Source organism: Colletotrichum spaethianum, assembly GCF_022836535.1.
Source record: "Colletotrichum spaethianum MAFF 239500 DNA, contig12, whole genome shotgun sequence".
Classification (NCBI taxonomy): domain Eukaryota; kingdom Fungi; phylum Ascomycota; class Sordariomycetes; order Glomerellales; family Glomerellaceae; genus Colletotrichum; species Colletotrichum spaethianum.
Genome location: NW_026054782.1, coordinates 1,002,440 through 1,022,342, shown reverse-complemented (window position 1 = coordinate 1,022,342; position 19,903 = coordinate 1,002,440). Strand labels below are relative to the sequence as shown.

At 53.2% G+C, this 19,903-nt stretch overlaps 6 protein-coding genes across 6 annotated transcripts; 2 read left to right on the top strand and 4 right to left on the bottom strand.

Moving 5' to 3' along the window:
• Positions 1 to 2,401: 2,401 nt before the first annotated feature.
• On the bottom strand, positions 2,402 to 8,786 carry ColSpa_05615 (uncharacterized protein; the record flags this gene model as incomplete). Its single annotated transcript, XM_049271827.1, has 4 exons — positions 2,402 to 3,058; positions 3,119 to 7,599; positions 7,746 to 8,262; positions 8,319 to 8,786. 4 exons carry the CDS (start codon positions 8,784 to 8,786, stop codon positions 2,402 to 2,404), a joined length of 6,123 nt encoding a protein of 2,040 aa, XP_049127784.1.
• A 1,686-nt stretch (positions 8,787 to 10,472) lies between these two features.
• ColSpa_05614 (baeyer-Villiger monooxygenase) lies at positions 10,473 to 12,182 on the bottom strand (the record flags this gene model as incomplete). Its single annotated transcript, XM_049271826.1, has 4 exons — positions 10,473 to 10,842; positions 10,895 to 11,479; positions 11,534 to 11,871; positions 11,928 to 12,182. The coding sequence occupies 4 exons, from the start codon at positions 12,180 to 12,182 to the stop codon at positions 10,473 to 10,475; spliced, it is 1,548 nt and encodes a 515-aa protein (XP_049127783.1).
• Positions 12,183 to 13,209: 1,027 nt separating this feature from the next.
• Positions 13,210 to 14,298, bottom strand: ColSpa_05613 (uncharacterized protein; the record flags this gene model as incomplete). Its single annotated transcript, XM_049271825.1, has 1 exon — positions 13,210 to 14,298. One exon carries the CDS (start codon positions 14,296 to 14,298, stop codon positions 13,210 to 13,212), a length of 1,089 nt encoding a protein of 362 aa, XP_049127782.1.
• Positions 14,299 to 14,973: 675 nt separating this feature from the next.
• ColSpa_05612 (transmembrane 9 superfamily member 7) lies at positions 14,974 to 16,961 on the top strand (the record flags this gene model as incomplete). Its single annotated transcript, XM_049271824.1, has 2 exons — positions 14,974 to 16,840; positions 16,894 to 16,961. The coding sequence occupies 2 exons, from the start codon at positions 14,974 to 14,976 to the stop codon at positions 16,959 to 16,961; spliced, it is 1,935 nt and encodes a 644-aa protein (XP_049127781.1).
• A 313-nt stretch (positions 16,962 to 17,274) lies between these two features.
• Positions 17,275 to 18,339, bottom strand: ColSpa_05611 (mediator of RNA polymerase II transcription subunit 4; the record flags this gene model as incomplete). The annotated part of the gene is made up of 1 exon (XM_049271823.1): positions 17,275 to 18,339. One exon carries the CDS (start codon positions 18,337 to 18,339, stop codon positions 17,275 to 17,277), a length of 1,065 nt encoding a protein of 354 aa, XP_049127780.1.
• A 438-nt stretch (positions 18,340 to 18,777) lies between these two features.
• On the top strand, positions 18,778 to 19,548 carry ColSpa_05610 (uncharacterized protein; the record flags this gene model as incomplete). Its single annotated transcript, XM_049271822.1, has 4 exons — positions 18,778 to 18,914; positions 18,996 to 19,296; positions 19,355 to 19,408; positions 19,513 to 19,548. 4 exons carry the CDS (start codon positions 18,778 to 18,780, stop codon positions 19,546 to 19,548), a joined length of 528 nt encoding a protein of 175 aa, XP_049127779.1.
• Positions 19,549 to 19,903: the final 355 nt, after the last annotated feature.

The window sequence follows — 19,903 nt, the reverse complement described above, 5'->3', positions numbered from 1 at the left end:
TTATATAAACCTAATTGATGACTCGTTTTCAACAAACATCAACCGCCAGATAGTCACTTCAGTGGACTGTTTGGTGCCCCAATATATGCAGACACCGTCTTCGCATATCTCACGGCCTGTCTACTGTGCCGTCGGTTTTCGATCTGCACTAAAACATAGTTTCGGGGGACTCATACTGAGAATCAACTATCTAGATGAGAGATTTTTGGTTTTGCTCTCTGTCAGTCAAACTGAAAGTGTACCCAAGTGGAACTGTGAAGCGCTGAATGAAAGGTACGCGGGGCACGATGTTGAAGCGTGGCGTCAAGAGTTTTATAGTCACATGGACGGCAAAAGAGTGGGACCGGACTGTAGCTTTCATACAGCTATGGGCTCTAAGGGGAACTCACAGATCTTCGTTGCCTTGGACCGAGAGATTTGGGATGAAGCAGGTCGGGCCATCCGGATTGTGTATCTAGTCATGGCTAGACTTAACGGAGGATCCCGCATGGATGAGATCTGTAAGACGTCCCAGAGCAGCTTTAGTAGTCACCAAGGACATAGACTGTTTCTGTGACCGCTTTAAAATATAGACAAACATACCATTATAAATATGACGTGAAAAGAAGCAAGCATTTGAGCCTATGCAAATATTCCTCTTAGCTATGTCGCTCCAGACCTGACTGGATTGTGGTATATGATCCCCGGCAGGGTCATGTACCGCGGAAACATAATTTCAGCAGCATGACCTCAAAGACACACCCCACACGGTGCCACTCCTGTCCCTTAGTCTACGCTGCTTGATAGGGAGCATAATTTCTGTTACGTGTACATCGTAATTAAGCTTTTCGAACTAATTAGCCGGTAATTTCGACGTGGGATTAAGGATATGAGATACATTAGTGTCATTGCCATTTAAGAACCGCAGGGCTGCTAAAAAGTGACTAAATCACCTGTCTTTTCACTAGTATTGATCACCTTCAATTTTACCAACTCCTCGGGGCAGATTGACCTAAGACCGACAGCTCATGTGAATGGGGTAGATATCTGATCGCCTACTCTAGACACCATAAATGAACAAATTGACCAAGAGATGGCCGAAAGTTTAGTAAACATGGTGTATAAAGTAGGGTGGCTTCTTCAAATAGCCACGGACGATTAGACGCTTTAGTGGCCAGAACATATCGTTCCACAATCCATATGCACCAGTGAAAACTCAAACTATAAGATCTTCCGTCCGCTATCGATCCCTGATATATGTTGCTCCTCTGCTTCAGTCCGCCCTACCAACCTACTCTCATCTTCACAAACGATTTCACACGAATCGGATATCGATATCTCGCTCAAATATGTATGTCAGCAGTCTCGTTACGCTTTTATTTTCAGGCATCGCCCTTGCCGGAGGCAGTGAAGAATGCCTCAACAATCTGAAGGGCTTGTTCGCCACAAAAGGGGTGGCGGACCAGCCTGGGCTCGATACCTTTGGCGGAGCTTGCAAAGGTACTCGGATCGTCAAAGAGAAGTTCACGAGCACATCTGCCCGTGAAGAGTGGCTTCTGTATAGCTGTTGTCAAAAACGAGATGGAGACTTCGGGCAGGCGAGGTTCTTACCGTTACAGAATTGTCTTTCTTTCAACGACGCGAGAGGAGGCACACTAACCTGGCAGAAGTCCATAAGGTAAGGCTTTTGACATCATACAACAAACCTATACATACGCCAGGATATGCTAATACGAAGCTGCCAACAGCTACAGGCTCGCCGAATCTTGCAAGGATTGCAAGGTGGTAAATGGATCCCAGGGCGGGGCCCCCGGAGCTCATCTGCGTTGCAGCTGTGCAGCACCAAAGCAAGCAGCGAAGATGTACGAACTGCCTATTCATGCGAACTTGTGGGCGGAGAGCGATATCAGAAAAGAAAGACTGAGCAGATACCCCTGCGGCCTGGGTTCAGGGATGATGGACTGCGGCTGGGCAAGGTGTGTCCGCAAGGCATACGAGCATGGTAATCCTCCAGGACACTGGCACGGTCCAGGTTCTCCTGATGCGAATGACCCCTGACCTCAATATGGATACTGGATTAGGTATAGAGACTAAGAAACCGGTTCAACTTAGGAACAAGCAGAAGAGTACAGTTTTGTGCACACAGACGGATTTTCCATAGGCAGGCTGTGACTCTACATTTAAACACCAAGTTAATGCCCTCAGCGGGCTTGTTTCTTTACTATAACTATATGAACTTGACAAATGAAACAAGACTCAATGAAATGCAATCTGACCCAGTGATAGTCCAAATGTAGAACTTATCACCGTCCCAATAGTTCCATTCACAATCCTGACTTAAGCGCCATCACGGACGACCATTTTCAGACTCTTTCTCATACTTGATTGACCTCAGTCATTGATTCGCCTGCTGATTTGATGATTAGTAGACGGCTTCAAACCCGAGCTGCTTGAAGCCCAAGCGACTCCATCTCTCCTTGGCAGGAGAGAGCAAGTCCCTCTTCTTCGGCGCCGCCACCTGCACCTCTGGCTTTCCAAGATCCCATTTGATCTCTTCCGGCCACACACGGCTGATCTCCTTCTTCTCATCCGCTGCGGACCACTCCTCGACAGGGGGCACATTCAGCTTGCCGTACCCTCTTAGTCGGTCAAGGATCTCCCTTGTGTTCTTCATGCCATCACCACGAGTGGCCCAGCCACACCGTCGCATGCCGTCAAGGTGGATATCAGCCGCTGCACGGAGACGATCATCCTTGTCTGCACCGCGTGTAGCTGTGAGATGCTCGTCGAGGTCGCACGCAACATCTAGGTGGACACGTCCCGCGTCTCGGAGGCGGTTGGCGTGGCGAAGAAGGTAAGTAAGGCGGTTGGAGAAGTAGAGGGCAGAGTGGTCCAGACCACCGCGGGATTGTCGAACGTTATAGTAAATAGTCTCGCACAGATTGATGGCTTGGTCCAGGTGATCGGCATGCTCATGGGCGTTGACCAAGAGGGAACCGATCGTAAGAACGACGTCGGGTGTCCAGACGCCACAGTTGCGCTGGACTTCTCTGGATCGCCATAAAGAGGTGAGAACAGTCTGTTATAACCGGTTTTAGTAAAAGTTAATCATAAACTCAAAGTTTTGGTGGGAACTTACCTCGAGGTCGTTCCAGTTCTTTTGCTCGCCAAGAAGGTGCACCAAGCTAGAAATATCCTCGAACCGAAGACTTGTTAACTCAATCTTATCTTCCTTGAGGCAAGCCAACACGTGTTGCATGACATGCCGGCTGGTTGCGAGCAAAGATTCCTTTTGTTTCACGTCGGCAGTTCTCCAGTTGTCCACGTTGATGCCTGCCAGAGCTTCCGCCAAGCGGAAACCCCAAGCGTGGCAGTTGCGCTGATGGTAAAATCGTTGGGAGTTCGCAAAGTCGAATGCGCACCTCGCTACGTTGTTGGCCTTCGGAAAGTTATTCTCCTTGACCATAAGGGTTCTGACGGACGTGTAGGCAGCCTTGCAAGACATGAGACCAAGGTCGATGGTACCTCTGTCGGCCGCGATCCCGCCGCCAATCTCGGTAAGCAACGCTTCATAGAAGCTGAAGGTGACATTGGTGTCCTGGCTACCCAGGAACTTGCCATACCGCGAGGTAAACAGGGAGAACAGCTTCTTGTCTAGCACAGACACGAAACCCTTACGGCTACGCGACTCCCAGACGAAGCGAAGGCGGGCAGCAGGCTCGATGACGGTCTCGATACTGGTAGAGTCCGTGAATTTGGACATGACAGACATGTACTGCTCGTAGAGGACCGTCTCTAGGAGCACATCCGCCATGAGCTCGGAAAAGCTGTACGTTGTCTTCGATTCGCCGTTCAAAGCCTGCTCGAAGGAAATCAGGAACACCAGGTAAATCTTGCTGGACTGGCCAGAGATCTTGATGTTGATGTCTTTCTCTCCACCTTCGAAGCCAGGGAAGAGAAGCAAGTATCGAAGCTGACGGAGGAGATCTTGACCATGGTGCACCATGCCAGCAGAGATGTAGATGGAGGCCAAAGTCTTGGCGGCAGAGTGTAGGTTCACAGAGATCTTGACGGTGGTGATGATCTCAATGATGGAGACTTGGAGTAGCTGGGTAATGGAAGAGTGTGCCTCTTTGCTGCCAATCTTCTTATACATCAAGACGACTTCCTTCAGCTTGGAAAGTGTCTTCTCGTGCCACCAGCCAAACTCGATCTTGAGCTGCCCGTAGATCTCCAGACTGACGCCAATTGCGCGCTCGATGGTGGTGGTGGTTGTTGACTTATTGTTGGTGATGACTGTCACGTACAGCTTGGACAAGCGCTTCTTAATCGATTTGACAGTGGTTTCTGTCACTATGTTTGCAGTCGTCGATTTCTTGATGATCTCCTCGTAAATGGTGATGGACTCATGGTAGTGCTCAGTGGAGGCTTCGCACAGTTCAGCCTGGGCGATCAGAGCCTTGATCACAATGGCAGCAGAGGCACCAAAGATCTTGGTCGCGGTCTCGCGATACTCAATCGTGAGCTTGTAGCGGACGGAAAACTCGGCCTTGGCGTGGATTTCCAGGACGTAGCGGTATCTCTCGTAGATGAGCTCCACAATCTCTTGAGTGAACTTGATCTCGTGGTTGTGATGGACGAAGGTCGTCCACAGAGTCACGCAGATCTTCTGCAGCTCAGCCCAGCGCTTCTCAGAATGGTAATGGTTGAGAATAATAATGGCCGCATCGAGCGCACTGCCGTGGCAGCAGCCGTCTTTTGAGAAGATGGTGACAATCTCCGCGTAGTAGTCGTAAGCCTCCTTGCGGCCGAGCTTATGGTAGACAGCGGCAAGCTTATATAGGACCTGGACGGTCATGCTGTGACCGGCGCTTAGGTGCTTACGGTAGTGCTGCAGAAGCTTCGTGTAGATGTCTATGACCTTCTCGTGGCGATGAAAGTCCTCGTAAAACTGAACGAGAGCCTCGGCAGACTCGAGAACTAAGACATTCTCGGCTTTGAAGGTTGAGAAGCAGGCGTTGTAGATGCGGATATACATCTCGTCTGCCCTTTCAAACTGCCTCTGGCGGTGGTAGCACAAGGCAAGTCGCTGCGCGACCAAGATGCGCTCAGAGATGAATTCGCCCTCAAGTGTCAGCTTGGAGTCGACTGACAATACATTCTTCCAGGTTATCTCGAGGGTTTTGCGGATCACAACCTCAGCCTCGGCCCAGTTCTCGATTTTGAGGTAGAGATTGACCATGTTCAAGCAGGACTTGAAGAACTGCCTGTCAGCCTTGCCCTTGCGACAGCGCTGGTAGTTGGTCTCCCAAATCTCGCGGGTGACAGTCTCGACCATAGTGACGGATGTTTTGGTCTCGATCACGGTCTCGGTTATTTCTTCGACGACCTCTGTAATGATGGTAGTGGTAGATATGGCCTCCTCGCTCTCAGTCGTCTTTCTCTCCTTGAACCAGCCCCAAACCTTCTTGAGGATGTTCATGGACACGCTGAGGATTCCGAAGGACTTGGCGAGAACACCGAGCTCCTTGAGACGGATCATGATCGTTTCGGACTCGAAACTCTGGTTCTCGTACTCGGCCCAAACACAGATCATGATGTTACACGCCTCTTCATTGCGCTTGATGCGCTTGAGGAAATGGATGTACTCAATGGCGATGTTGATCTTCTCAATGTGAAGCTCAGTCGTAGCCTTTGTACGGCAAGCCTCGAGGACGCCCCGCCAGAGACTGACGTAAAGTCGCTCGGCCTGGATAAAATGCCCCTTGGCCTCGTAGTCACGGGCAAGGCTGATTATGATCTTGATGCGACGGGTGTCGGTGAACGACAGCTCCTCAGCAGTCTCAAAAAGAAGGTATCGCCAATGATCGATCTCAGCGCCCTTCTTGTCGCCCGCCTTCAGGACAACCGTCATGCCTGAGAGTGCTTCGGCAATTCTGCCCTCATTCTTGGAACCCTTACCGAATCGACCAGTGACAATAATGTGAAGTTCCTTGTAGATGGTCATCGCAGTTTCTTCTTCCTTGATCTCGACGTAGAGTTTGGCGAGAGCCTCGTACCATTTGATAACAGCATCGCTGCTACCACCCTGCTTATTCTTGGAGATATCAATCATAAACCTGATCATCTCTTCGCGATGGGTGACCGTCGTTGTCCGCTTGGTGAATGTAAGAGTCTCAGTGCACGTAAGGAACAATTTGGTACAAGAAACCACGAGCGGGCTAAACTTGTAAAGGATAGTCTGACCGAGGTGTGAGGCCTTGTAGAAAAACTCGGAAGCGATCGACAACTCAGATTCACGTCGGTGGAGGCTTCCCAAAGTGATAAGGCTCTGGAGGTAAGACCGATTCTTCTCGCCAAAGGTTGTGCACCGAATGCGGAGACTCAGATTGTGCATCTCGATAGTCTCCTTGATGTCATACTGAGTTTGCCAGTAGTGCCACTCCAGCATGGCGAAAAAGGTTGAGTCAGGGAAAACCTCCTTGAATTCGGAGGTCAGGGTAATCGTGCCGCTTTGACCGCACAGAGATGATGAGCGGAAGTGGGAAATCCAGTGGAGCATCATGTAGCTGACGATGTGGTTGGCCTGGAAGCATTCTTGGAAGACATCATCGGCGATCAGTTCCAGCGATGGTTCACAAGTGTAAGTGAACCTTTTCTTGGCAAAGAGGAGGAGGGCCATGGTAAGGTGGCGGTGGGAGTCGTGGATAGACATAAGTGTTGAGCCACAGAGATTCTGAATGTACTTCCTGATGGCAGAGTGCTTGAAGCGGAGCGTTCCACGGCGGACGACAACAAGGCCCTGGGTGTTGCGAACAGGGCCCATCACATCAGCGCCAGAGGAGACGGTGCGAGTCGATAAGGATACACCGAGGAGATCAGTCATCTCACCAATTGTGAGTGGGCGTTCGGCAGTGACCATGAAGGTGAGGAGGTTATAGGTCTTGCTTTCCCCGTACTCCTCCTTGAGGTTGACCTTTTTCATGAGCTCCCCGATGACGGCCTTGATGTCGGATTTGCAGTTTGAGATTATGCTCCTGAAAGCACCAAAGTCTGAGACTGATACGAAAAGCCGTCTAGAAAGGTAGGCGAACAGAAACGAGCCCTTGGCTTGGTCAGCGATCTGGTTCACCAGAGCTCGTTGGGCATCCGCATTTTGTGCCTTGAAGCAGCAATTCTGGCTGAGCTTGTTGGCGAGGTATAGCTCAATGTCATTACGGACGTGTTCGGGCGTGATGACCAAGTGCTTGCAGCGGCTGCCACCCAGGTGGGAAATTGGGCGCGAGAGAGTAACGGCCTGGATTCTTGGGAGCTTGCCGATGCTGGTGTGGAGGCGCTTGTGGAGCTCTTCTGCCTTGGATGCACCGCCCATGACCTCATCTAGGCCGTCAATGACAAGAGCCATGTGGACGTTCTTGTTGCTGATGGAGGTTAAGCTCGAATCAAGAGCCTCCCAGAGCTCTGACTCCAGCTTTGCGCTGTTATGATGCGGAGAAACGTGCTCAAAGATGAATTCGAGTTTCTCAAATAGAGCGATATCTCCGACGTTTATCTCAAGAAGTTGAGACAGAAGACTCTTGAGAAAAGTAATTGGCGTAGACTCCGAAGGTACATCGGTTGCTAAGAGTGGAACATTAGCCAGGTTGGTCATCCTAATGACCTCTCGTCTTTGTACTCACAGAACGTATACGAAATAGTCTCATACTGAGTCCGGTTGATAGGGCGTTCCAGCCTCTCTCTCACCCACGCAGCAAGCATGCTCTTACCACAACCCTCGCTTCCGGTGACAGTGAATATATCGTTGTCACTGCTCAGGAAGTCGTGTAGGTCATGGGAGAGCCATTCGCATGTGCCATCGACCCGCAACTTGCGATCCGCGACACGGCCATAGACAAACGACTTTGCCGACTCCCTGGTGGGAAGCAGGTGTCGACGGAGGGTGGTAATGTCCATACGACGGCTTTTGCTGCCAAGTTTGTGTTGCCACATATGGTTGAAGAGGTGCTCCCTCTGGGCCCAGATCCTAGTGATCTGCGATCCGAACTCGGCATCGAAGTCAATCGTCACAGATCCGCTGTAGATGCTGTTGATACGGGTTCGGTAATAAATAGCAACGTCTCCGACGAGACGGATTACGCTGTCAAAAATACGGCTCAGCTCATAACGGATGGCGTCACTCGCAGTGAACATTCCGTTGAGTCTGATTGCATGGCCAAGCAAGAGGCCAAGCTCGTACAGGGCATTGAAGGTTGGCTCCAATGCTTGAGCTTGGTCATGGCCAAGCTGTTAAAGAGACGTTAGGGCAGTACAACAAGAAACGGAGTTGAGTTGGGACGTACTTCAAGCAACAGGTAGCAGGTAGCCAACGCCGTGTCGCGGACAAGGGTACAACCTTCAATAAAAGACTGGATATGACGAGAGTATCCGTCAAGCTGAAGGCCAAAGAACTCGGCAGATTTCAGCACGCGATCCCACTGGCTTCCCTTGGGGGGCATGTGGACAAGACGCTCATCGGCGATGTAGGCAAGGTAGGCCTCGAGGTCAATGCTCTGGAAGTGTTGATGGGAGACTTCCTCGACCTCGCGGACAAGCTTCTTCTGGATACGCCTGGCTGTTTCAATGACCCGCACGACCTTGTAAGACGTGTGTGCTTCGTTGGATGCGACCATAGTCAAGGCGTCCAAGCTGATAGAGGACGACCTGGAGGTATCGCTGTTGGCGATGTCCTCAACGTGGGAAGCACCAGACTCCTCTTTGATGGAGTGCTTGGCCAGTGAGGGCTGGCTGGATGGTGTGTAGACAGACATCTTGGTGTCTGGGACTGGAGGTACGTTGTCGATGGACTCGGCAGTGTCTGAGCTAAAAGACTGAAGCGACGATGAAGTCGAAGTACGCTTCCGTCGGCCTGTTTTGAGTTGAATAAACTTCAGTTGTGGTTCTTCAAAAGAGAACTAAGTCAACGGAAAGGGGGGTTTGGCAACACACTCAATGGGTTTCTGCGAAATCCAAGCATGATCAAAAGTTTGATGATGATGTTTTCCCCCAGAATTTCGGGGTTCAGGGTCCGTCTTATAAAACTGCACTGCAACTAAACAAACATCATGACCTTCGAAAGGAGCCTTTCCGTATTTCAGGAATTGACGGCGATCCCGGAGTCTCACCACAGCTGACGATCTTTGATTCCTCATTGAGACAGAGGCTTCTGCATGTTATCACTGATTGGGCGGGCTCCAAGTGTTCGCACTTTGACGAAGATGCTCGCGTCGAGCAAGGCATTGTGAATATGGATACGTTCGGCTTGGCTGCAGCAACTCTTCGTCTAGCAGACCAATACGAAGCTGTTCCGGATGGAATACGCCCATAAAGATGGTTCCCAACAGAGACAAGCCTGTAATGAGGAGGGGAACGGAATGTCTGATAGTCCTAATCATGTCTCGACATTCGGGCAACCCCGCTACCAGGCTGAGGGCACTCTGAGCTGAAGAATCTCAAAAATGCGTGGTAATGAGGGGCTTGAGCCGCGAAACGTGCTACATCTCAAAGCAATACGTTCGTGGCTGGCTGATGTCGATGATGCGTTTTCTGACTGGTAGTGCCCGCATGTAGCAGTGAGCGTCAGGCGTTGACGGGACCGTTCAAGCCGTCAGATAGATCGTAGATGCTACGACTGTTTTGGCGGTTAGATCCATGTCGGACTCCTGGGAACGGCGAGAGTTCGATATTAGTCTGTGGAATGTCGTCACGGCCCCCTCAATGATAGAAAAGCAATTTACCGTGACTATCGACGTTGGGACGCGAGGGGCGCAGATCCCTAGATGCAAGCTGAAAGAGGTTTGATATGTGCCGCTGCCCGAAATGGACTTGTGGCTTGCACGGAGCCGACTGAACCGGCGTTGCCGAGTGGTCCACTAGACCGACTTGGGAACTCGGGGCGCGTGTCTCTACCGACATCCAGGCGCACGGCGGCACATCTTTTCAATAAAGTGAGACCAGTTCTTCTGACAGGACAGGATGGTTGGTCTCCCCTCGCAGTTAGCGACTGAGCCGTGACAAGGGGAGGGAAAGTCTGGAAACAAAAGCATCAATCAACAACTAGCCTGTCAGCGGACGGAAATGTCAGCAGCTGATTAGTGCTAAGTTTCTCCGAGCCGTGCCGCACACTAGGCCTGACCAGAAAGGGGGGATGATCTTGACGATCATGATGTTTTATGTGCTTGGCGTGGATGGCAGTTGAGGTAGCTTTCGGCCGGATTCGGTCAGGTACAAGAGGAGAAATCCACATCGATCATGATATGTCTCATGTTCAAAGTCTCGGTAAGTCATGGTGGCTATTGTACATACGGCTTGAGTAACAGGCGCCTCAAGACATCGCATTCGTGGGCGTCCATTATACGACGGCTGAAATACAACAAATTTCACCTCGGCCCATCGAAACATTTCTCGTGCCAGTCGTTAAGCTTTGCGTGAAAACATCCAACAAACACTGAAAGCTCTCAAATACTGTGTCCCACATCGCGGCCGACCTCGTCCTGGAAGCCCATTCCGTTGCGGATACGGCTCTCGACCTCGACGACTCGCTTGGGCAGCATGAAGCCGAGGCCGAAGAAGACAAAGAAGGCCCACTTCCATCGGAACGGGTTGAAGGTGACGCTGAAGGCGAACCACCAGAGAAGCTCGAGGTAAGTGAAGAAGTCAAAGGCACCGGTAGGAGAGGCGGACTTGAGGAGCTTGGTCATCTCAATCCAGGCCTTCATCCAGAACGGGTGCGGTCTTGTCATCGGATCAATGAGGAACATGAGGAGAATCCTGGTGTAGATACCGATATGCCAGTTACCGACGGTGCCGATGGCAGCAACGTACGTGCTGTGTTATGTTAGTGTTGATGATTCTTCCTGTGAAACAGAGAGAGGCTTACCAGTTGATAGCGGAGATGGAGGGATGGGTCGGTGGGAAAGTCTGGATGTACCAGTTGGGGGGCGCATACGGCTCGTCGAAGCAGTCGTCAGGAAGGAAGTCCAGCGAGGGGCGCTTGTAGCCAGTGGCCATGACGACGATATCTGCAGGGACGACCTGTCTTCTGCCGGGGCCACCCTTGGGAACACCTTGAGCGCGTCTGTTGACAATGACACCCTCTGCAGTGAAGCCTTCAATGTCGCAGCGAATCCACTCGGCATGACCAGATCGAATAGTGTCCATGACTTGGCTGTTGACCATCGGAGTGTCCATATAGATGCCCTTGTTATGGGGCGCAATCTCCTGCAGATCTCGGTAGAAGAGCTTTCGCAGCAGAGTCTCGGGAATCCACGAAAGGCGGGTTTCCTGGCCCAGAATGTTCATGGCGAGGAGCATGTTCACGATCGGGTTGCGGGGAATGATCCACTTGTCGCTGCGAGATAGGATGTACGTCTTCTCGGCCTCCTCATCCACGGCGAACTCCAAGGCCTCGACCGCACTGGCGCCGCCGCCGATGACGACCATCTTCTTGCCTTTGGCGTTCTTTCTATAGAGCCGTTAGCGTCATTGCGTTGCGTCAGCACTCCCAATGAGGCCCTACCCGGTAAGCTGGCTGGAGTGGTACACATGGCCCTTGAAGTTCTCGATACCCGGGAGTTGGGGCATCTTGGGTTCACCGCAGGTCCCAACAGCGGCGATGATACCTTCAAAGTGACCATTGGCGGTGTTGTTGATGACCCATCTGCCCTTTTCATCCTGGTAGACCTTTTCGACCGGGGTGTTGAACTTGGTCCGGGTTTCCAAGCCGTACTTGTGCCACAGCTGCTTCACTTGGCTAAGAATCTGTTGTCTGTCCGGGTATCCGCGCTCCCACTTGACTGAGGGATGGAATCGGAACATCATTGAATGGATTTGCAGACTTGACGAGTTGTTGACTTTCTGCACTCACTGTTGTCAACAACACCTCATGCAGGATCCTTCCAAGGGGTTCTTACGCTCCAGATGCCGCCCAGGTTCTCGCGGCTGCCGGCCTCGAAGATGACGACGTCGAAGCCATGACCGATGCAGTGGGCAGCAGAAGTAACACCAGTGATACCAGCGCCGATGACGGCGATTTTGGGTCGGCTCAAGCGAGTGCTCGGCTCCGGAGGCGTGGGCGAAAAGATCTTATCAGCGAACCATTGCCAGATCTGGAAGATGAAGAGGAAGGGGTGGAAGAAGGGATTCTCGATGCGAGATTCGGACGGCATTGTGGCGAGCAGGCCGCGCAGGCCTAAGTTGGATTGGAGAAGGGTTGGGAAATGCACAGCAGTCGGGCGGCTTTGCGATGGGGTTTGGAGAAGAAGGAAAGCTTACGACGCGAAGAAAGGGAGAGGACACGAAGCTGTATTAAACCCTACCGAACATCGCATGAAAAATGCACAACGGGAAACACTCCTGTCAGCGCGCGAGCCTAGGGAGCTCGAGGAGCTCTGGGCAGCTCGACTGGCATGTGAGCTTCGTGCTTCACCCCTGGCGCTGCTTGCTGGCAAGGTGAGGTGAGACTTGAGACGCCCGGCGAACAGGCCCACCCGATTGTATACGGTTGACGTCACCAGGAACGCTAGGGAACCCGTTGAAACAACCGCATTGAAGCATGTGAAGACGAGGGTTGAGCCACGTCTCGTCAGCCCAACATGGGCGCGAATTGGATACCTTTGCTTTGTGGCTTGGGCCGTTATCTGATCCAGCCGTCGCGAAGCTGCGTACAGCAGCATAGGTACTATGTAGTAAACAGAAAGGTGCCTAATGCCCAATTGGTGTCATCGCTAGGTCATTCTGGAAAGGCCATTCGATCAAAAACCAAGGCCGAAGTGGCAGTTGTGGCAGGGCTTTGATGCATACCTAGTCCAGGAAGCTAATGGCCCGCTGCTTCAGCTGCTTGAGCGGTCTAGAGTCAAAGAGGGAATTTTCCACCGGCAATTCGTGGGGCGGTTCCCGGCCGATCGGATTGGATGCCGTGCATGCCGCTCCCGCCTTTGCTACCTAGCGCGCGCATCATGCTCATGCTGGATTCTTGTCACTACCTAGGTAGTGAGTGTAGTTGGGAGACCCAACCATAGGCACGCACCATCCATCCCAACCATCCCGCACAACGTTGTCACAGTAAACAAATCATGGCAATGCGGTGTAGATCTATAGTTAATTGAACCGGACCTGGCTCTTGAAAACCTCGGCACATCGTTGCGCTCTTAGGGCTGGCGCTTCCGTCTATTTTGGGGGTATCTGCATCACCGTCTATCGCTTGCCTCTGTCGCGTCTGCCCGCCTCCAACATCTTGGCCTTCTTCTGGAATCTCTCGCCCATCTCCATCTGGCCACTGCCCCGGGGTCCGTCGGTTGTCTCTCTGCCACGCTTCCGGCTCTTGTCGAGCAGATCGCGGGTGCCTCCGCCACTCTTGCGCGAGGTGAGTCTGTTGATGCGGTCGACGCCTTCGCCCAAATCTCTCCACTCCTCTCCGCCAAATTGCATGCGGCTGCTGCGGCCAGTCTTGGCGGCCTCCTGTGCCTTGGCCTTCTTGCTCTGTGTGGGGAGACGGACAAAGTTGGTTTCTTCGTATTCGCGCCGCTCGTCTTCCGTCTTGCGGTCTGCGGCAGTCTTCATCCTGCGACCACCGTTGACAATGGTTGTACCGATACTGGGCTCCGCGATGGGTGCAGTCGACATCTCGTGCTCGATGAACTCGTCCATGGTGGCAGACTTGAGTGGCCGGCGGTCGGTCTTCTCGCGGCGCTCGGAGGGCATAACTGTAGGTGCGATTCTCGGCGGTTTGTAAACGCCGTCCTTTTGAGCTGCGGCAACTGCGGCAGATGCGGCAGCTGGTCGTACAAAGGCATCTGGTCGGGCTTGAAGGTGGGCTGCCTTGAGCTCTTCCTCCTCGTCTTCGTCCTCGTCGCTGCCGGACTCGTCGTCGGATCCAGATTCGTCAGAGCCTGCACCCTTGGCTGCCTTGACTGCCTGGGCGTTGCGTTCGGCATCGTCGGCGGCACGAAGAATCTTCTCAATCTGGTACCGCAACTTGTCCTCGAGAGGGCGGACACCCTTCTCGAGGTAGAGTCTCAGCTCTACGAGCTTCTTGACGACAGCCTCTGTGGTTTCGCTGGCGCCTTCATCGTCGTTGGACTGCTTCTTGGCGTTGCGCAACTTCAGAAGAATCAAGAAGACGAGGTTTTGCAGGTAAGAGAGTAAAAGTTCGTTCTTGGTGTCGAGTAGAGAAATGCCGTTCTCGGGAGGCGCAATCGAAGTTTTGGGCGCTGCGTCCAGTGATGTGGTCAATGACTGCGTCAAAGAATCCAGCAGAGCTGGCAAAGTGCTTGGTGCCGCCATGTTGAACTTGACGATGTTTGTTAGTGCGGGTTGAAAGTTCAACGTCGCGGGCAGACCAAAGGCGCGATCCAGGAAATTTTTCTTTGCAACCGCAAAAACCGATCTGCGAAATGCGGGACCAGATGCTGCGGCGGCGTCAGTGGAGTGGACCCCCCGCTGTCTTGGATCCACTTTCGATGTATCCGAGAATGCTGGACCCCTGCGTAGGCAAGTCTTCCGGCCGAACGATATTCCGGGCACCGAGCTCGGTCCGGGTCCTGGTCCTTGGGTGACGCAGCTGGGTGACTAAGCCGGGGGTTTGGGACAGTTGTTCAGGGTGTCGGAGCTCCTAGAGGACGAGATACGAAGCTCACGATTCTGAGACAAACAAAGGTAATTGGCAATCTGTCCATCTAGAAGCAACTCTGCTTCGGCCCAACACGATCGCGAGCTTTTTGCCTTCTTCTTGAACCGTTCCTACCACGCCTTGCCAGGTGCAGAAGGAATCCGGATGCGCCACCGGCTATAAGTCGCTTCGCGCTACCTACCTTATAGATCCACGGGTACGTAATCGCGATCCATGGAGCTATTCCCATCGGTTTCATGTTTCGTGCTAGTTTTCGTCTGGCCACCATTTCTCTTCCGCATCGTTCCAAAGCTGATCGCAGGTTCTTGACAGAGGTGTAGCAAATCAACATGATGCAATTACGAGACATGGCGCCTTCCTCGGCGCTGCTGACCTCGCTGCTGGCCATCCCGCAGCTGGTGTCGGCTTTTTACCTCCCTGGTGTTGCGCCGACATCGTACAAGAAAGGAGACCTTGTTCCCCTCTACGTCAACAGCATCAAGCCGGTCGCCGCTCCATCCGACTCCCGATTACATTCGATCGATTCCTACGATTATTACCACCCCGGCTTCAAGTTCTGCGAGCCTCAGCCCCGTCCCGAATATGTGTCGGAGAGCTTGGGCAGCATCCTGTTCGGAGACCGCATCATGACATCTCCGTTCGAACTGAGGATGAAGAATGATGAGAAGTGCAAGCCGCTTTGCACCCAGAAATATCCCCCGGCCGCTGTCGGATTCGTAAAGCGTCGCATCGAGCAAGGCTACAGCTTGAACTGGCTCGTGGACGGCTTGCCCGCCGGACAGCAAATTTACGATGACTTCACGAATACGACCTTCTACAACCCCGGATTCCTCATGGGCGGCGAGGACGAGAACGGCAACGTCATCTTCAACAACCACTACGACATCAACATCGAGTACCACCCGGTTAACGGTGACGAGTCGCAGTTGCGCGTTGTCGGTGTTGTGGTCGAGCCGAGCTCACGCGCCTACCCAGGCTTGATTGACTGCAACAACCCGATGGCTCCCATCGTTTTCGAGGAGGATGGTACCGAGAAGGAAGTCAAGTTCTCGTACTCCGTATTCTGGGTTGAGTCCAAGACGGCCTGGGCCACGCGTTGGGACAAGTACCTGCACGTATTTGACCCCAAGATCCACTGGTTCTGGCTCATCGACACCGCCATCATTGTCGTCATTCTGATCCTCACCGTCATGTCCATCCTGGTCAAGACCTTGAAGAAGGATATCGCCAGGTACAACCGCCTGGACCAAATCAACTTGGATGATCTCTCGGGAACCTCCGCTCTGGAAGACGGCGTTCAGGAGGATTCTGGATGGAAGTTGGTCCACGGTGACGTTTTCCGCAACCCGTCGAACCCGCTCCTCTTGTCGGTTCTCCTCGGAAACGGCGTTCAGCTTTTCGTTATGACCGGCTTCACAATCTGCTTTGCTCTTCTTGGTTTCTTGTCGCCCTCCAACCGCGGATCGCTCGGAACAATCATCCTCCTCCTCTACACTCTGTTGGGCTTCGTGGGCGGTTACGTCTCTGCGAGATCGTACAAGTCGCTTCAGGGCGAGAAGTGGAAGATGAACATTGCGCTGACCCCGACCTTGGTGCCGAGTATTGTTTTTGGGGCCTTCTTCTTGCTGGATCTCGTGCTCTGGGCGAAGCAGTCTTCCGGCGCTGTGCCCTTCACCACCATGCTGGTGATCATTGCCATTTGGTTCATCCTCTCGGTGCCACTATCGTTCGCCGGATCTTGGATGGGTTTCCGTGCCTCCGTCGTCGAGCCGCCCGTCAAGACGAACCAGATCCCCCGCCAGATCCCGCCCTCCACGACGTACCTCAGGCCGATCCCCAGCATGCTCATCGTCGGCCTCCTGCCTTTTGGCGCCATCTTCGTTGAGCTCTACTTCATCATGAGCTCCGTCTGGTTCAGCCGTATCTACTATATGTTCGGTTTCCTCTTCCTCTCGTACGGCCTCATGATCGTCACCACGGCCGCAGTGACCATCCTGCTGGTGTACTTTCTCCTGTGCTCTGAAAACTACAACTGGCAATGGCGCTCATTCCTCGCCGCAGGCATGAGCGGCGGCTACATCTTCCTCAACTGCCTCTTGTACCTCTTCACCAAGCTGAGCCTGAGCAACCTGTCTGGCACTGTGCTTTACGTCGGTTACAGCGCGCTCATTTCCTTCTTATTTTTCATTCTCACGGGTAAGCTTTCCTCTGGTAACTCGAATTCGGATTCCGCTAATCACCCTTTACAGGATCGATTGGCTACTTCGCCAGTTGGTGGTTCGTCAGGAAGATCTACGCCTCGATTAAGATTGATTAAATGGCATTGCATTGGGGCTTTGGCATGTGGCGTCTGGATCATGCACTTGTATGAACATTGTTGTATCAATACTGGCTTTTGGCCCATGAGCGTTACATTGTAGTACCGGTGAGATGCTCGTCCCGGGGAGCACAGCGTGATCGATTATGACATTTGCAAAATGGGTATTCTCGTTAGATGGTAGACGGCATGGATTGGTAGACGAAAATAAGCTGCTTTCGGGGCAAGGACAACAGCCCATGCTGCACCCGACTGATACGGTTCTCTAGTGAAGCATGTGATGTAACATCTGCCTCCCGCAGGTGCTCGCCGGCTACTCATCGTCATCGTCATCGTCCATAAGACTGGTGAACTGGAACTGCTTGCTCTTCCCGGCCGACGAAGCACCAGCACCAGCCGCCACGCTATCGCGACGGTACGCCTCCTGCTGCTCGCGGCGGATCTTCTCCATCTTCTCCTGGTACTCCCTGTTCTTTCGCTCGATCTCGAGCTTCTCCTGCTCCTCGCGGGCCTTGCGTTCTTCTTCCTCCTTGCGCTTTGCCTCGGCGATTCGCTGCGGATCATAGCCGCGCGGGTCGATGCCCTTGTCGGCCAGGTCCTGGTAAACGGCCATGGCGCCGCTGCGGATCTGGAACTCGTTGGGCCAGGGAATGAAGCTCGCATTGAAGTGCGGGTCGAGGTGGTTCCGTAGGCCGTCGGGCAACGAGGTTGCGCCGCTTGTCGTAGTGGTCTGCTGGGCCCCCTGAAGGGCATCCTGCAAAGGGCTGCTGTTGGGTGCACCCGAAGGGCCGGGAGTCTGGCTCTGGCTCGGCGTTGGCGCCGCGCTGACGGGTTGGCTCTGGAGACCGTTTGCGCCCGGAGTGTTGGGGTTGGTGGTCATGCTTGCGTTCGGGTCAGGGGCTGGAGTGCCTCCGCTGGTTGTGACCCCGCCGCCGTTGGTGAGAGCCGCGGGCGGAAGCGTGGTCTTGCTGATTCGACGGGCATAGTTCAGTAGCTCGTCATACTTGACAGGGTACTTGGGTCCATCGGGGTAGACTGTGATCTGGGTGGTGGTAATGTCCTTGCGGGTGGTCGCCAGGCTCTGAAGAGTTTCTCGGATCTGGGTATCGAGGGAAGAAGTCGTCGTTCGAAGCTGCTGTAAGCGGAGGTGGTTGTTCTGGTGGATTTGGACTATGGGATGAAGAGCGTCAGCTTGGTTGTGGGAAGGCTTCCAGAGACGTCGTGTTTTACCCTCGTCAAGGCCCTTTGCGAGATCATTGTCGGCCTCGTGTAGGTCCAATGCCTGCTTCGCGTGGGGATGATATTTGGAAACCGACTCAATGAGACTGGCAAGAGCTTTCTCGACACGCTCAAAGCGCGCATCAATGACCTTGTCCATGGTTGCCTCAGAAGATTCCTGAATTAGCCAACGTCGCTGATCGAGCTGATGGTGCGGAGGAAAGGATTCGTGTGCAAGGCTGAGCTTGGTTCGTTCGTAGTTCCGCTGAACCGCGGGTGAGACCCACTCCACACCCTGCGCCGATTGGCTGCAGGCTTCAATGTTCGCTCCCAGCCTGTAGCCTGAGGCGCATTGGAAATCCGGCCGGCTTTTCCCGCTAAGAAACTCGCGCAGCATCACCATTCTTTCACGACGCTCCCTCTTTTGCATCTGCAATTGAATTCCCCAGTTCGTTCGCACGACCACCACATTCAAGATGCCTTCTCCCGTACGTCACGGCCCAACACCGGGCAGAGTTTATCTCTACTCCGGCCACAAAAGCGTTCTCTGCGAGGCACGATTTTGACAAGACTCATTGAACAGGCCCGCGTCGGTACTATGTACCCTACCTACCGCAGCAAGTTCGGCCCCAAGTATGTTCTCGACCCTTTCCACGATCCTCCTACGTACAATTCGGCCACCGAACGAGACGCCGAGACTTCAATACGGCGAAAAGATGCTCGAACTGCAAGCGAGTATGCGATGGGATAGTGGGCTGACTGGACGGTTCTAGGTACAACACGGTGCCCAACTTTGGCGGCTGGACCGTTTCCCAGGTCTTCAAGTTGTGAGTATCCCTCCGGAGTCGAGCCGGCGACTGCGGATCCAGAGTTCCATGCAGTACCGTCATTCGGCTTCACGCTGTTGCGTGGCGGCATGCGGTTCGGTATAGAAGCTTCGGAATGGAGGAAACCCGGACTGCCGAACGATCGAGTCGCGGACAATTGCGACTACCAGGATTGCATGCTGACGTTTGACGACAGCGGAACCCGTGCTGCTGGTTTCGGCGCCGCTGCCGGCATTGCCGCCCTCTTCTACACCTCTGGCATTCCCAGAATCCAGCGTGACATCCTCATGGTGCGACAGACAACATCCTCTGACGGCCGGCTATACTGGTTGCTGACCCCTTGCGCAGAAGATTCCCGTCATCGGCCAGACCTACGTTAAGGACATCCCCCCCTCTGACAACGTATGTGTTCCTTGGACAGAAGAGCCGCCGGGCCACTATGCTAATTTGGCGGTAACAGCCTTTCTAAATCCCCAATTTGGCTTGGATTTGCTTTACCAGAGTAGACACTGGGCAAGCAGCATGGCAGGATGGTGTTGTGAGATTGAGGAGTGTTCTCCCTTCGGGGCTTGTATAAAAGATACAATAGACTCTTGAACTTCAGCCGGTGTTTGTTTGAGCACGTGACCTCGGCATTGCATAGTCTCTCTGCCTCCTTGGGTTAGAAAATGGAATTTCTATCCGTACATAGTGAAAAGGGAACCAGAGATGAATTGCACCATGTACATACACCACGACCTCAAACAGTGCTGTCAGAAAAGTTGTACCGTGCGTGGACAGTGCGAAGACGCGTAATTGCCCTCTCCGGGACATTTGGCGAACTGTTCACTTTCTCTCACCTCACTTGCAAGTGTGAGAGCAAACGCTGCCGGAGCCAACCTGCTTTGTTCGCAGGGC